This window comes from Anopheles gambiae, chromosome 3, assembly GCF_943734735.2.
Source record: "Anopheles gambiae chromosome 3, idAnoGambNW_F1_1, whole genome shotgun sequence".
NCBI lineage: Eukaryota > Metazoa > Arthropoda > Insecta > Diptera > Culicidae > Anopheles > Anopheles gambiae.
Genome location: NC_064602.1, coordinates 24,081,280 through 24,096,792, shown reverse-complemented (window position 1 = coordinate 24,096,792; position 15,513 = coordinate 24,081,280). Strand labels below are relative to the sequence as shown.

At 44.1% G+C, this 15,513-nt stretch overlaps 1 protein-coding gene across 29 annotated transcripts in view; it reads right to left on the bottom strand.

Moving 5' to 3' along the window:
* The window catches only part of LOC1279995 (sodium/hydrogen exchanger 3), a 56,911-nt gene that overhangs the window by 20,331 nt on the left and 21,067 nt on the right, over window positions 1-15,513 (bottom strand). For 14 of the 29 annotated variants that reach the window (XM_061660032.1, XM_061660030.1, XM_061660026.1 and 11 more), the window contains exons 2-13: window positions 14,352-15,258; window positions 12,107-12,422; window positions 4,684-5,141; window positions 4,467-4,587; window positions 4,212-4,350; window positions 3,592-3,809; window positions 3,428-3,511; window positions 3,128-3,336; window positions 2,894-3,019; window positions 2,600-2,781; window positions 1,779-1,914; window positions 435-449 (exon numbers count right to left, since the gene is read on the bottom strand). In XM_061660032.1, coding sequence (XP_061516016.1) covers window positions 435-449; window positions 1,779-1,914; window positions 2,600-2,781; window positions 2,894-3,019; window positions 3,128-3,336; window positions 3,428-3,511; window positions 3,592-3,809; window positions 4,212-4,350; window positions 4,467-4,587; window positions 4,684-5,141; window positions 12,107-12,422; window positions 14,352-14,816 — 2,469 coding nt within the window. In that variant the 5' untranslated portion in view covers window positions 14,817-15,258. The remainder of the gene's footprint in view (window positions 1-434; window positions 450-1,778; window positions 1,915-2,599; window positions 2,782-2,893; window positions 3,020-3,127; window positions 3,337-3,427; window positions 3,512-3,591; window positions 3,810-4,211; window positions 4,351-4,466; window positions 4,588-4,683; window positions 5,142-12,106; window positions 12,423-14,351; window positions 15,259-15,513) is intronic. The other 15 variants (XM_061660052.1, XM_061660047.1, XM_061660044.1 and 12 more) reach the window with 3 other exon arrangements.

Below are 15,513 nucleotides of genomic sequence, written 5' to 3'. Positions count from 1 at the left end.
CACAACACACAGACACACACACACACATATACAGAAGAGAACACATAGAAAAAGGTATGCAGCACGCACAGTCACATACACGGAAGGATACAAAAAAGAAACACGTACAGAGAAAAATGGCTAGATTAGTGTTTTGAAGTGACGCTCACCGGAACAGAAACGCAAAACAAAAAATCGGTAAACAAAGGGAAAATGTGAATGGTTTTGTAACGGAATGTATGGTTGAAATTGCAAAAAGAAAGACAACACAAAAGTATGAAAGTGTGAAAGTTAAATGGGACAAAAACCACAAAACCAAATCGTTCGGGGCATTGCGCACCGAGACACAGCAATAACGGACAGTAGTAGTAGTGACAGTAGCAGTAGGTAAACATAAAGTTAGCACGTTAGGAAATTAAAAGAAAATAAAACGAGATCATTTAATGTTTTCGTACCGTATGTAGTGAAGCCTTCGAGTTCAAGATTTTGGTTTTGATTTGTTTTTCGTTTGCGCAAGTAGGAGGTTTTAGCATGAGAAGGCAATGATGGCAATGTTTGGAGCGCATGTTTCGATCATTGTAGAAGCGTTTCAAGTATGGTTTGCCCCCAAAGTTTGGTGTTGTTTTGTTTTTTATGGCAAAAGGGTAAATTTGCGATACATGTTGTTTTGTTCATTTGATCCAGGTTCGGTGGATGTAAGGTTTCGGGGTTTTTTTTTGGGAAGAGCGGGAAACAGTTTATAGGTCAGGATGTTTGATTCGTTCAGTACCGGCGATGATTCGGGTTTGCGTTTTATTGCATGATGGTTGTATTCGCGCGTTGTTGAAACACCCAAATATGGAAGCGATGTATGGCGGTGTAAAATATGGCGGATGCCGAATACAGTGTTTCGTTTGATTTTTGTATTCCAATGCCGCCACACCGACATGATGGTAGGAGATAAATATTTGACAATGTACGAAATTGCGTAGCGCAATGAGTTTGATTGAGTTTTGTTTGTTCAGACAGAAGCGCACAATTGGTTCGAGAGATATGGAAGCGATTTGAAACACATTTTGTTGAATACGCGCACACACACACGGCGACGAATAGGAAAGAAAAGAAAAGAAAAAAAGTTTCATTATGTGAATTGCTGTCAGCATACGCGGACCAATTTTGGAGTTTTAAAACATCTACCAAAGGGGTGCGCAAATATTGGATGAAAGTAAATGGTGGGTAATGTGTGTGAGTATGGTCTGCGCAATTCGGCATCGAATCGAATGAAACGAAGAACACAAATAATGGATAAGGGATGAGTGGGGATGAAGTGCTAACTGTACTGTCGGAGGAGACGGCATATCTACACGGATTGGGGTTGGGGTGGCAGAGAAGAGGGCAGTAACTTCTAGCTGGAACAGGTTCGCAGGTTTTGCAGGTTGTGTTGCAGTCCTAGCAGATTACCTTTTTGTGTCCGTGTTTAACGTACAACACTAGCATGATAAAGAAAAAAACAAGCATCTACGTGTGTTGTGAAAGTGTTTTCAATTGTATTCTTCCCTTAACTCCCTATACTCAAAGTCGCAACGAATAAAAACCCTATTGCGGGTTTATATTTGCATCCAATCGTTTTATGTATGGGCAAAATATTATGATAAGGCAAAATTTTGATAGACATCCTTGAGCGGTAAGAGCGATGGAGTACAGTCAACGCAGTGACCGGTAAGTGCATGGAATGACTTTGGTGCAACGAAACGAAAGTCGGAACCGTCGGTTCCATGCGTACGCAATCGAAAACAAAAACCCCTCCACAATCTACTCACCCGGCGGTACGGTTTAAGCTCTTCCGACAGCAGATGATGTATTTTGGCATCCGTTAAGTCTTTCTTCGAGGGATTGTAGTCCAGCTCCTGCATGTCCAGGTTACGGGTCGAATTTTCCAGGTTCGTAAAGCTAGGGCTGTGGAACGCAATCGCAGGATTGATGGGAAACGTGGTATAGATTGAAAGAGCGACAGGTTAATAATGATCCACACGATCCTAGCAGGGAACAATCAACACTGGCACACTCTACACCAACAATACGAAACTAATAAAAAGATGCATGTACTTCAAACTAAAGATAACGTGTACTTAAGATAAGCTGAAATGCTCAGTTCGAGCCATTGCACAAGTGTACAGTTTATAGCACAGCACTGTTGATTTGCTATGGTTTTGCTGCGCAATTTGAAAACAGATGCTATAAGTGCAGTGAATATATTACACAATTTGCCGCAAAATTGGGTTCGAACGCTGTTTAACGGAGCTATTACTGGCAGAGCGCTGCTGTGGGGACAAAACACTACGAGCTAGCAAATGTTACACGCAAAAAGCACACTTTAGCGCAGTACTTCAACGTGTACAGGGGAGAATATAAACAAACAGAAAAAAAACCCCAAGATATCCGATACCAATCGGGTGTTGAGCACTGCCAGGACGTCTCCAGCCAGCGAGAGTGCCAAACCAGTAACAGTGAGTTGAGAAGGAAACAAAATAATCAAAAGAAAATTAAATCAAACAAAACAACGTATACACACGCACACACGTGGAGTGTGAAGAGAAGAGAAAGAGAGAGGGCATGCATCGATCAATTAGTTTCCCGTTACCATGTGCCGAGCATTGTGGCGCCGCACCTTCCGCCGAAGTAGGACGTGTAGTTTCTAAATAATGCACTCATTGATTCAGTTCCAGACATTTGTCCGATGGTGGATGGGTTGCGCCGCATGTAGTCCATCGCGTCGCGCATCGTTAGCTTAGAGTAGGTTTCCAAAATCTTCGGCTCCGGACCCTGGCGGTGGGGGGGAAGAGAAAGAAATCGAAACACGCACGCATTAAAAGCGAACCGCGCCACAGTGTGTCCATGCATTTTTAATGCCGCACACGCATCGTATCGTTGTTACCTGTAAATTCTTGATCAATAATGGACGAATGAACCTATTGTCGAATCTCTTAAACTTATCGCGTATATTGTAGTTGCCCGTCTTGCCCACGATATCCTCGATGCCGGCCATCATGTGATCCATAAACTGGGGAAAGCGAAAACACCCAAAAGAGATGGTTAGATTCATGCCAGCATAGTGCCTGCGGTGGAACAAGTTTTTGACACCACCACTAGTACCACCGCCACCACCTACCCGCTCATGGATGCGCTCGTTCATGGTCGGTTTCCGCTTGCTCGAGCGCTTCACGTTCAGTATTTTGACTAGCGGTTTGATGGTGATACCCTGCAGGAACACGGTAAAGTAAACGACCGCAATCGTTGTCGTCAAGAACATTGGCTGCAGCGGAATGTGGTTCACGTCCACCAGCAGCACCAAAGCGAACGCAACGGCTCCACGAAGGCCTAAAAATAGGGATTTGAAAGCAATGTATGTATATATCGATGGGACACAGTCTTCGGTTATTAGGGCACGTGTTCGAGATGCATTCCTTACCTCCATAAGACATAACAAATTGATCTACTTTAGTAAGCTTGTGTATTCTAAAACGATTCGCTAACGCTGACAGTATCAAAACACCTGGTAAAGGAGAAAGAAAAAAGGAGAATAATGTATAGTGCGACGTAACGTTCTCCCATCCACCCTCTATCAACACGTACCTAAAATTCTATACACCGAACAGAAGATTATTGTCAGCAAAACGAACCAAGTGTTCCACACATGTTTGTTGTTAACAGTGGCCACGCCGAGGAACATAAAGATGATCGTTTCCGCCGAGGAGGACAACATTTTCAGTGCATACTTAATGGTAGTGTGTGATTTGTGCGACACATTCTGCTCGACGTAGTTTTTCATCGTTATTCCACAGAAGGTGATACTGCGAGCGACGGGAAAGGAAGTGGGAAGAACATAGAATAATTGTTAGTAACTAACGGTAGAAGAAGGAAGGACGCAGAAGGTCGTGTAGGACACGTGTTCAAGAGTTCAAGGTTTTCGTTGGAACTTGTAATTTGTAGCAAATTGTACTCAGTTGCAATTGTATGCAATCAAATGCAACACATGAAGTCATTATTATCATTACGTAAATGCACCCCTTCATCCTTTTTCCACACTGTACTAACGAGTTGGCACTCTTGAAAAGGAACAAATGAGACCACTATGCTCCATAATGGATTACGTGGATCATATTACGATGGTAGCAGCAGCTTTTCGCTCTCCATTATTAATCAGTGTCGATTGACTCGACTGCTTCTAGAGATAGAAACACGCTCAAACTTACGCCAAGATACCGCTCATGTGGAAAATTTCCGCATTCAAGTACGCCAGATAAGCCATCACAAAGATGAAGATCGGTTCGATGACGCGCACGTGATCGGTGAACCGTGTCACCAGCCCGGTCAGGAAGCCCCAGATGACACCTGAGGAATGAAGAAGTGGGGGATATACAATCCAGCGCAAACAACCATTAAAGACACGTGGCACTGGGTATTGACTGTTGCAAGACTCTTGAAAAAGAACATGGCCAGATACTCACCGATAATGGTACCGCCGAGTGCGACCACAAAGAATGACGCAATGCCCGACACGATATCGACCGCGATGATTTCGCTAGCACCAATCTCGTTGTACACCTCGAACATGTGATACATAACGACCTATATGAGGGGGGGGGGGGGAGAACCCAGAAGAGAGTAGGTTAGTAGTGTCACCAAAATGTCTAACCTGTCAATCTCCCTCGCGCATATACGTACCGTGACAGCATCGTTCAGGAGCGATTCACCAAACACCACGATGTAGAGGACCTCGTTCACGTGAATCTCCTCGAAGACGGCGAGCACCGCCACCGGATCGACGGCCGCGATCAGCGACGAGAAGAGGAAGATGTGCAGGAACGGCAGGTCGACGCCGAAGATGCCGGTTTGACCGCAGGCCCACAGCGACCCGCCGATGGTGGCGATATTGAATATCGTACCGATCACGGCCATCAGCAGGATGGTGCCAATGTTGTCGAAGAACATGCGGTTCGGCATGAAGTAGCCCGCGTCGAGGATGATCGGCGGCAGCATGTAGAAGAAGAACGTGTTCGGTGTCAGCGGTGACACGTGCAGGTTGGTGGCGTACCGCAGCAGCACCCCGATGATGACGCCGACCACGATCAGCAGGCAGGACTCGGGGAAGATGCGGCTCAGCTTGGGCGTCATGTGGAACCCTGTGCGAAAGAGCAAGATCAATAATTTTTAATACGTTCATTTCTAGTCGTTTAATTCTACAGCAAATAACAAAAAGAATGAAACATAAATAGATAACTTTAACGATTATAACCCAAAACCTGTTAAACATTTCCACTACTACTACCTTTTTCAGTTGTTAGGTCAATTGATGACTGTTTCGCGCTCCAGAGGAATCTCAACCTATTCAGCACTTGGTGTTTGGCAAACCAACCAAGACTCTGTGTGGATAAATCCAGCGCAATTACATTCAGCCGGCAATGAAACTCTTTAAACTTTATACTTTTGTTACTCATTACACAGTCAAAAGTTGTCTCGCGCGTCATCAGTCGCGGATCTTGGCGTGATCCTTGATTCATCACTATCCTTTGGCGAACACTACTATTCTATAACTACCAAAGCTATTAGGATGTTAGGATTTGTAATCAGGTAAACTTTAGAGATAAAAGATCCAATGTGTTTGAAAGTGTTATATGCCGCATTGGTACGATCCATCCTAGAACTCAGTTCTTTTCTCCCCCTACTGTCACGTGTGCACGGCTAGGATAGAAAGCATACAAAAAAGATTCTCCAGAATAATTACAACCCGATTACAATGGCCATCATCACAACAATTAGATTACTTGTCATGGAGCATGCTTCTTCGTCTGCAAACCTTAGAGCATAGACGCCAGGCAATAACAGACGGTTACTTCTGTCGCGAAGTTAATCAGCGGAGACATAGACTCTCCCTATCCTCTAGAAATGCTGAATTTCTATGCTCCTGAATGACCTCTAAGGTCACGTGAGCAGTTAAGACCCACGTTCTCAAGATCTGCACATTCCTATAATGCGCCTATAAACCAAATGATAAAAAGCTTCAACAAATACCAAAGATTGTTTGACTTCAACATCGTTGAAGTCGATTGATCTCGTTTGCTGATTGATATCGCTGTAGCTAAGTTTATAGACAAATTTAAGGATTTGTTATATAAGTAAGTGTCCCAGCAAGCCTAAGCAAGAAACTAAATGACAAATCAACAAATAAACCTTTACAACTGTATTCCTTTTTCAATAGTCCTTGACCTATGCTTTGTTTGCCACCTCACATATCGTTGTGTTAGTGCCAGTGTTCTCATGTGTTTGCACCCTTTTCCCTACTTCAGATAGTTCTCCCAATCCAAGTAGGCTAGACTATCGAAGAGGGAAGAACGACACAGTACAGCAGCACCACAGTGGCACAGCATCCCCATTAAGGACGACAACGTTTTGATCTTAGCGCGTCATGTACGGTGTTCCAGAGTTCTTCAGTTTCGTACATTGCTCTGCAACGGCCACACCACACCACATAGCGTACGGAGCCCCATATAATCCCGTATGGTTTCCAGCTACAGCACCCACAGCATGGGTGAAAGCACACTTGATTGAGCTTTAAGTCCTTTTTTTCAAGTGCATATTGTTCGATAGTTCACAATCCAGCTTCGCCCACTGATCCCGCACGCGTGAGAGCTTTTCTCCCGCATTTACTCACGTACGGGGTGTGGTGGTAAAGTGGCGTGCACTACCAGTGCACCGTTTTGCAATAGGCGCCAGCGTGATAAACAGTGACATAAAAATAACAAAGCAGTATCAGCATCACCCCTCAGCTGTGTGCGGTCGGTTTTAACGACGGAAAAGTGGCCCCATCGTTTGCCATGATGCCATGATTATACAACGGCACGACGGTGGTAGAACGGTGGCTCACGCTCGGTAACTAATAGCATTGAGCCCGCTGATGTGAGCAATTGAGTTAACGGCTCGGCGAAAAGATACGGTTCTGTAACGAAATGCCGTTTGGAAGATGTTTTGCGGCGACAGTGGCGACGGTGCACGAAACTGTAAACAAACGAGATGTAAATTTTTCCGCCCACGTCCGAAGCCTCAGAACGGAGATAGCAGCAGGTGCCAATTGCTGAGCGTGAAAACAGTTTCAGTTTAATATTCATCATGCATACCGCAACTGGGCCGCCATGAAGCGGCCTTAATCGCCTGTTAGAGTATACCGTAAGTAACAAACAATGCAGTAACAATATTAACGTTTATCTCTATTTCAAAGCACGACTTATCATGTTAAGTACATGACAATTGTATAAATGATGATAACGAGCGTTGATAGTGTGGATCATTTACTGTTAAAACAAATCAATAACACTTGTTTGAATGCGATAGACTTACAATTTGGGTATCGCTTCAATAACCACGGATACTAATAATGAGTTCATTTAAAAGGATAACACGCAATATGCCTCGATACATCCCACTATGACAGAGCCTTCATAGCATCTAATTGCGTTGTCAGGAGTGTGATTGAACCACAGATTGAAGTCACCAAGAGCACCAAGTGTTGAGATGGAAAGCAATTAAAATGTTCTGCCACTAACTCATCAAGTCGATGATGGGACATGGTCCTTGCCAATCGTTGCAGGCACCAGACTTGCAGTACTGATCCCCGGTTCGATCGGTTCGCCACACACCACCGGTACAAGCTGGATGAAAGTTCCAGATTCATCGGATCGTGTACTCACCCCACTTGAGCGAAGCATATGGCGTGAAATTGAAGCCCAACTACATCCCAAATCACTACGGCCTCCACCCTGCGGGATTCGGGCCGCCTTAAACTATGCGTTAATATGCCAATATACCGGCCATGTTGCTGCCTTTCAATTTCAATCATCATCTACTCGGCTCGGCACACAGCTCGAAAACAATTCCGGAACCCCAAGTGGACAACCAAGACCGAGACAGGGGCGGTCAGCCCCTGAGCTTGCGGTTAGTCGGACCGGAGAGTCCATTAAACGACCCGACGAGTGTTGCGCACTTTACATCAAAACACTCCTCCTCCCTACACTCAATGGAAGGGAAGAGTAGGTTCGGTACTAATTGGAGGAAATAAAAGTGACGGCTCTGGGAGAGACCTGCGCCCGATCTAGCGTAGGGTTATTAAGCGTATTGGATGAGTTATGGAATTTATATCTGCACCCGTGGTACACCACGACGCGTTCAAAGCACCGTTGCGCGACCGTTAAAAGCAATCGTTGCAAAAGATTTGCTTTGATTGGTGTTGATTGAAATTTGATTAAAGTGTGAAGAATTGTTCTACTGTATTGTTGTGCACGAAGAACACGCTGATCAATTTGGGGTTTCGCAACTGATCGCGCGGCAACTGATTCTTCTTCCAAGAAACGCATCAGTGTCGAAATTGAGATTTAACCAATTGGTTCATAATTTATTGCAAATAAATTTGGTTCATTGCCAAACGATCTGAATTGAATACTTTACACAATTGCTTATTTTTTTTAGTGAATAACTACTTCTCATATTATTCAGGAATAATGCTGTTACTTCCTCCGTATTGTCAAATAAAACTGTTTAGCATAACAAATAACGAACTATTTTTTTTGTCTTCTACCTGCCACGGAAGAGGGCATCAATATTGGATTTGAACTACGCCCGGCCTCCACAGGAACCGAAACGTCTACCACTAGACCACCCAGCCATGGATTATAGCAGAGCATCAAATAGCTATAAAAAGCATTGGGTTGCTTTGGTTAATCTCTATTTTCAGCGTTTACCAGCAATATCGCAACCTGGTCACGCATGGCAAGGGAGTACTCTTCTTCTTCTTCTTCTTCTTTGGCTCAACAACCGTTGTCGGTCAAGGCCTGCCTTTACCTCTTGTGGGTTTGGCTTTCAGTGACTAATTGATTTCACCCCATAGCAGGATAGTCAATCCTACGTATGGCGGCACGGTCTATTTGGGGATTGAACCCATGACGGGCATGTTGTTAAGTCGTACGGGTTGACGACTGTACTACGAGACCGGCAAGGGAATACTCTACTTATAACCAAAGCTTGTAAGTTAAAAAAAGAATTACTGCTCAAACATATAATTTTAATCGAACTATTAAATGATAGCAATATCTATACATTCTAAAACTCTGTTAATATGTAACTATGTTTGTCTTATTCTACAGTCGAAGACCATCCGCAATCTAATGCAAGTCAGAAACGTTGCTGTCCTCCACAAACCAATAACAGATAATCAACCACCATCAAGCAATTATTCGCACGAACTTCGCAACATTCACACAACAAAAAAGAAGACACCATTATATGTTCAACAAAAACAACACGACGCAAATTAGATTTAACAGTTGTCAGAGTGTTCAGAAAACGAGAATCGACACACAAAAAAGCTAAAAACAAAACGACGCCTTTACACCTTTAAAGGCCCGTTATACAACACCCCGATCGGAAATCGTGCATTGCATGATGATGACAGGCATAGAAATCGTGAGATGATCTATGCATTCTTAACAGTCGTATTTGAATTGTCTCTCGTCTCTCGAACGGTCACCAAAATGGGCCCACCGTGTTGCAAAAACGATCATTAACCGGGACCACCACCACCAGCTAACGTCAATCGTGGTGCAAATGCTGGCATTCCTCTTACAGGACACTAATTGGAAGATGGATGCCACACCACGACCACCATCACCAGATAAACAAAATAAATCAAGATTGAATGATGCATTGAAAACTGTCCCGGGTGGTGGTGGAACGTGTATCGAGATGGGCGGGAGAAAAAAAGGTAAAATTAACGTGGCCTTTTAATTGGCTTAATGTTTGGCAAACAGCTTACGCGATATTCTGATAAGACATCGATGATTTATGTCTTACCGTAAGGGATTAAATAAGCCTATAAGGTTTTTAAATCAATATGATTCATTTGTCGATTGATACAAGCTACGTCTTTTAACAGGGAACAAAATAAATTGAAAAAAAAATCCCACTGATTTGAGCCTTTCTTTAACATTAAACTCATATTTATGGTTGAATTAATCCACCATTCACGAAGATATCACACAGCCATCATGCATCCATCTCTATGATGCTGTTTCACATCTGCTTGGTTTCTGTTTTTCAATACGAATACTCACAGTACCCACACAACAGTACTCAATTGCACTTGAACAGGCACTGATTTGTGATTGTGTTTGCAAATGGAATTTAAAAATGCATTTCACCGCCGTGCAGCCCACACATAGCCGCCCCCGGTGGCAGCTGCCTGCGTGTCGGTGGAAAATATAACACCAAACTGGCACGACACTTCAGTTTGATTTCGTATTAATAAACAATGATCGAATTGATGCGAGAGCTAACGATGCCAATTCAATGCGAGATCGAGCTGGCTCGGCTGCCCGTTCCATCATCCGGTCAGTGGCCTTAATTGGTTTTTATGATAGAAATATTGCGTGCTGCTTCTCCCCATCTAGGACGACGAATGGGTGTTCCTTACTTTAAAGTGTGCTACACTTCACCAACGGATGCTGAAATAGGCCGCTGCTTTGCGCAAATTCCAGACAACGTGGTAGAGTTTTCACACGTGTTTTTTTATGTTTTATTGGCAAAATAAATTTAACATAATCTCTCCTGGAGTGAGGTTATTGAGAGTTTACAGTGAAAAAACGATTATTTTTAGCTTTGTTGATATTAATAAAACATTTGACAAAAACTGCTTTGTCATTTAGTCATATTTAATTGTAAAATAAAAAACCATTTAACAACCTACTGTTTAAATGTGTTTATCAGTATCACAAACATGTAAAAGTGCTCTTTTAAACAGATTTCCTCTGCATCTGCTTGCTATAAATGTAGCAGAAAAAGGCGATAAAAATCAATAAAAAATCCTCCCTCGTCTGCAAACGATGTACGACTATTTGCTTGCTGTTTGTTACACGGAACGATCGTCTGGATCGGGATTTGCAAGTCACTGAGAGGTAATCGTAAGTATAATAAAAAAAAATACACATCATACACAGCCATATACGCCGCCTAGCATTAGTAGTGTGTCTGCCGCTTCAAAGGGCAGCTTCAGGCGACATCTTTGGAGAGATGAACGAAAACCGTCGTCCGAAATGGTTCCAACAAGAGCTATTTTTACTACTCTCAGAATGAGGTTGACGGCGTTGGAGGAATGAGCAGGCCAGTTACATGTTTTGCGCGTAACTGCTGTTGTTGCGTAGCAACGCAATTTTCTCGTTGGAAAGGATTCTGTACGTGGAAAAGTAGATAATACTTTAAAGCAGGAGATGTTATGATTCTCTGTATTTAATGAGTTAGTTTCATTGAATCATCATTCAACTAATCATGGTCTTATCATGTACCTTAAGGCTCATGGGGGGAATTTTGACGAGAATGTAAACAACTTCTTTGGAAAACTCTGGTCACTATTATTTCTTAGTAACACGTAATTGATATAAGCTGCAACGAGAATAAAATTTTCGATATTTCACAATCTTTCAACATAAGATGTCCTACTTTAACGTAATGGATTGAAACCCCACGTGAATCCATACAAGCCGTACTAACTCATGGTTATGAATACTCCAACAAATCCCAGAAAGCCAACCGTTTCTTTTAATCAAGGGAAGCAACTACAACATATTTACATAGCTCTATACAGCAATGATGCTCGCTTGAAACCAGCTGGCCGAAGAAACCTTTGAGTCAGAAGTTGTGTGATTGTTTATTTAGTGTATTGCAGAGTCAACGCTTAACATGTTATGAAACGCAAGAGCACAATCTTTGGAGTAAACCATGCTGAAAGTTAGTCATAACAAAGCAATGACTGCTGACTCGATATAACCGACCCTGAACCATCAGACGCAGAAATCAGACGGCCGTCAGCTGAGGAAGGAAAATTGCTCTTATCCAGCAACAGAACAGCAACAACAACAACAAAAACATATTGTTGTACCATTTCTCTAGAACCTGCAGCCGTGAACAGTGTTTAACAGCATGTAATTCACAGCAGAAAACGAAAACCAAAAAAAAAATACAGAAATCGATAACTCCAACCCAAACGAAACGCTCATACTTAGTAACAGAATCCCTTTTGCTCTCCGAGTGCAACGGATGGACTTACCAATCTTTGCTATGCTGGCGGACAGAATCCAGACGCCGATCACGAACGGTGTTTCGACGCGGGAAAAGTCCACCTGCGATACGGGATACCGCTCGACGACGTGTTCGCCCCCGTGCTCGCCGCCCTCGCCCTCGCCGACCCGGCCATGCCCGAGCGCCGTATCCTCCGCCTCGTGGCCAGCGCCGCCGTCCGCGGACGGTGCGGTCGATGCGATGATGGCCGCCGCCTCGGCAGAACGTTTTAATTGACTCGCACTCGTTAGCGATCCGCTGCTGGCATCGAACGCCAGATCCAGGGGCGATAATTGACCGACCGGCTGCAGGTGGAGAAGAGGAAGAAGAACAAGAAGGATACAGATAAAAACGGTGTGCGATGCGCAAACGGAAACTGCAGTCATTAACGCGAAAAATGAGAACTTTTGTTTTTCGCTTCTCGAAATATTCTGATTACATCCAGGTCCAATCCAGGTGAGGAATTTGAGATCATTATCTAGCTACACCCTTAAACACGGTTAGTATACAAACAATGAAGTTATGCATGAGGTATGCAGGTATCCTGATAGTCTGTTGGATAGACGCACTGACACCTACAGTGCCGACCGGGATTAACTTTCAACTCCCAAAGCCGGTCTTTGAAGTTCATTGTACCGAGGCTATGAAATTCATGTACCGAAATAAGCCACAGAATACTTTCAATCTGGCTTAAAGGGGAACTCCCGTAAGTCGCTCCACCAAAAAGAAGATGAAGAAAACCGTATCTAATTCCTCTCTTGCTTCGTTATCAATATCTAAAAACGAATCGTCTATTAGAGATGCTTATCCAACAATTGACATGTTGTCAAAGTTGAAAATGTGAGTCCAAATAATTAATGAAATTCGCATCAATCTATTATTTATCTTGTGCACTCACTAATTTAACAGCAATTAATTATCTCTGAAAAACAATTCCTTGTATCGTCGTTCTCCTTAACAAATTGCTCGTTCGTGTGATTTTTGATTATCAGGCGTCATTTCCTAATGTCACTTTTAGTCTAGGGAAAATACCCAAAATGATAACTGTTTCAAAAGCCGTGGGCCCTCCTATCTCCTACATGTGACTCCGCATCTAGCCCCAAATACTACTCAAAACCTCATCGATCAACACCACCACGCAACCGAGCAACGATTTGCCCGGTTCCTGTCGCCTGGCAAAGCGCATTATCAGATATGCATTCATCATCGTACTCTGGGGTGTTGGGTGGTAGGGTAGTCCAGCTATCGTTCGAAATATGGGCCATTCCGTGACCCGGAGACTCGATGTCCATTGACGCGTCTGTCCATCACGCGTTCTGCACGAGACGGAAACAGCAATTCTCTATCTCTTATTGGCGCAAATAGCTCTTTATCTATCTTTTTGCCCTGGCTGGATTGCTAAGCACACACAAATACAAGCCGAATGTAAACAACACGGGGTGAGATTGCCATCTAGCTCTGTTCGGTTTTGGTGGACACCATGGTATTTGGATTAGGGTTCCCAGTAGGAAATACATCGCACAAGGCAAAGCTATTATCGGTTTGCGGAAGAAATCGTTTCAATTAGTCAACTCCAATTCCCGGCACTCGTTGTCGGCATGATGAGAGTGCATTTAACGGGAGACAAGTCACGGCAGACAAGCCTTAAAATTGCATAATCGGGCTATAAATGGCGTCAATGGCGTTTCAGGCTATGACGCTAGCAACAGTTTCTACCTGTCCGCACCAGATATCTCGTCGACGTCGACGAGCCTGGCATAACGGGAGAACTCTACCATCTTCGTGTCGTCAAACTACTGGCGTGAAGAAGCTTTGCAGACGTGTACGTCAGTGCTGATAACAGGCGCTGCTGCCGCTGCTGTACGCTCGTAAGATAGAATCTGACAACGTCCAAAAATGATAATGATAGTCGTACTTGCACAAGAACATCTTTTAGGTCAACATCAACCTAAAATCCAGGCCAAGGATTCTCGAAACAAGTCTGCTGGATGCTTTGATGTGTACCGTGTGAAGAAGATTGTACGGGGGACTGAAAAATGTCTCTGTTGAAACCACTTTTCAACAAGCAAACAATCGTCTTGTATCGTTAACTATATTGATCTACTTCCCGGTGGCTCCTGCGACATCTCTCATACCCCTCCTAACAGCGACTGGACCAGCAAACGTTATTTGTTACATTTCACGCATCTTCATTAGCGCTTGGACGGCTGGGAGAAAGAAAAAAAAACACTTACCACCTTTTCGCCGCTGGCCGGTGCGCTTAGGTTTGGCCTAGCTAGAACGAAGGCATTGTGGGACAGCAAAGCACTGCAGAACACTACGTATATACACAGTCGGCTAAGCCGCGGCGGCTGTTGCACCTCCCGCCAGCCACCCTGGTCGGCCTGGCGTAGCTTTAATAACACTTGACCCGTACACCACATCACGATGGTAGCCAGCAGGCACGACAACGACGACGACGACGATGGTAGGCCACCACTTCGACTCGAGTCCGTGAGTTCCTTTGCGGGTGCTGGTACCGTCACCAAGCGGCTGTTAGCACCACCGCCACCGTAGCAAGTGTCGTTGTGCCACGACCCTTCTTCGGTGGGCGTCGTCAACAGCGTCCTCTGCTCTTGCAAACAGTCGTCGTTGTTGGTGGTTGTTGGCCTGCAGGCACGGCGCGATAAATTAACCTCCTGCTTCAACGTCACAGCCATCGTCGCCCTTTTCCCGCTGTACGGTGTCGAGCTGTCAACAGTGGTAGATGTGGGAGGGCACACGGGCACACTCCCAAGTGCAAGATCCTGAAACCAAGAACCAAGAACTTTCGCCTCACGGCCACCTCACGCGCAGCACAATCGTCCTCGCTCGTGACACAGTGAGGACACAGTGCAGGAATGGAACACTGGGCCGCATGCACAATCCGTTCGCCTGCTATGGTTGTGCAGTCCACACACACACACACGTACACTTATTCACAAACACGCACACACACACTTGGAAAAGGAGCGCCGGAAGTGTTTAGCTCAGATGAACCAATAATCCTTAAACGGTTTCTCAAGGGTTTTCTTCTTAGGATCCTTTCGCGTAATGACGACGGGCAGATGCTCCTGAAGCAATTGCAGCTAATTCTGATCGGTTGGACGAGTTAGAAAGATACTGAAAAAAACAAGAATATGAAAAACCATTAGAATCATCATTAAAAGAAAGAAATCGAATTATTAGGACATTGTTTTTTAAATGTTTTCTACACAACTTCGATAAAATGATCATTGTTTCAGGACAATGGACAAAAGGATTATTTTTCACAAATTACACAACTAATGAACTAATTCCAATTAATTTTCCATTACAACACCAGCCCAGCCTTCACGACTTCTCTCAGTCTCTGCTGGTGATGCAGCACAACGCCAT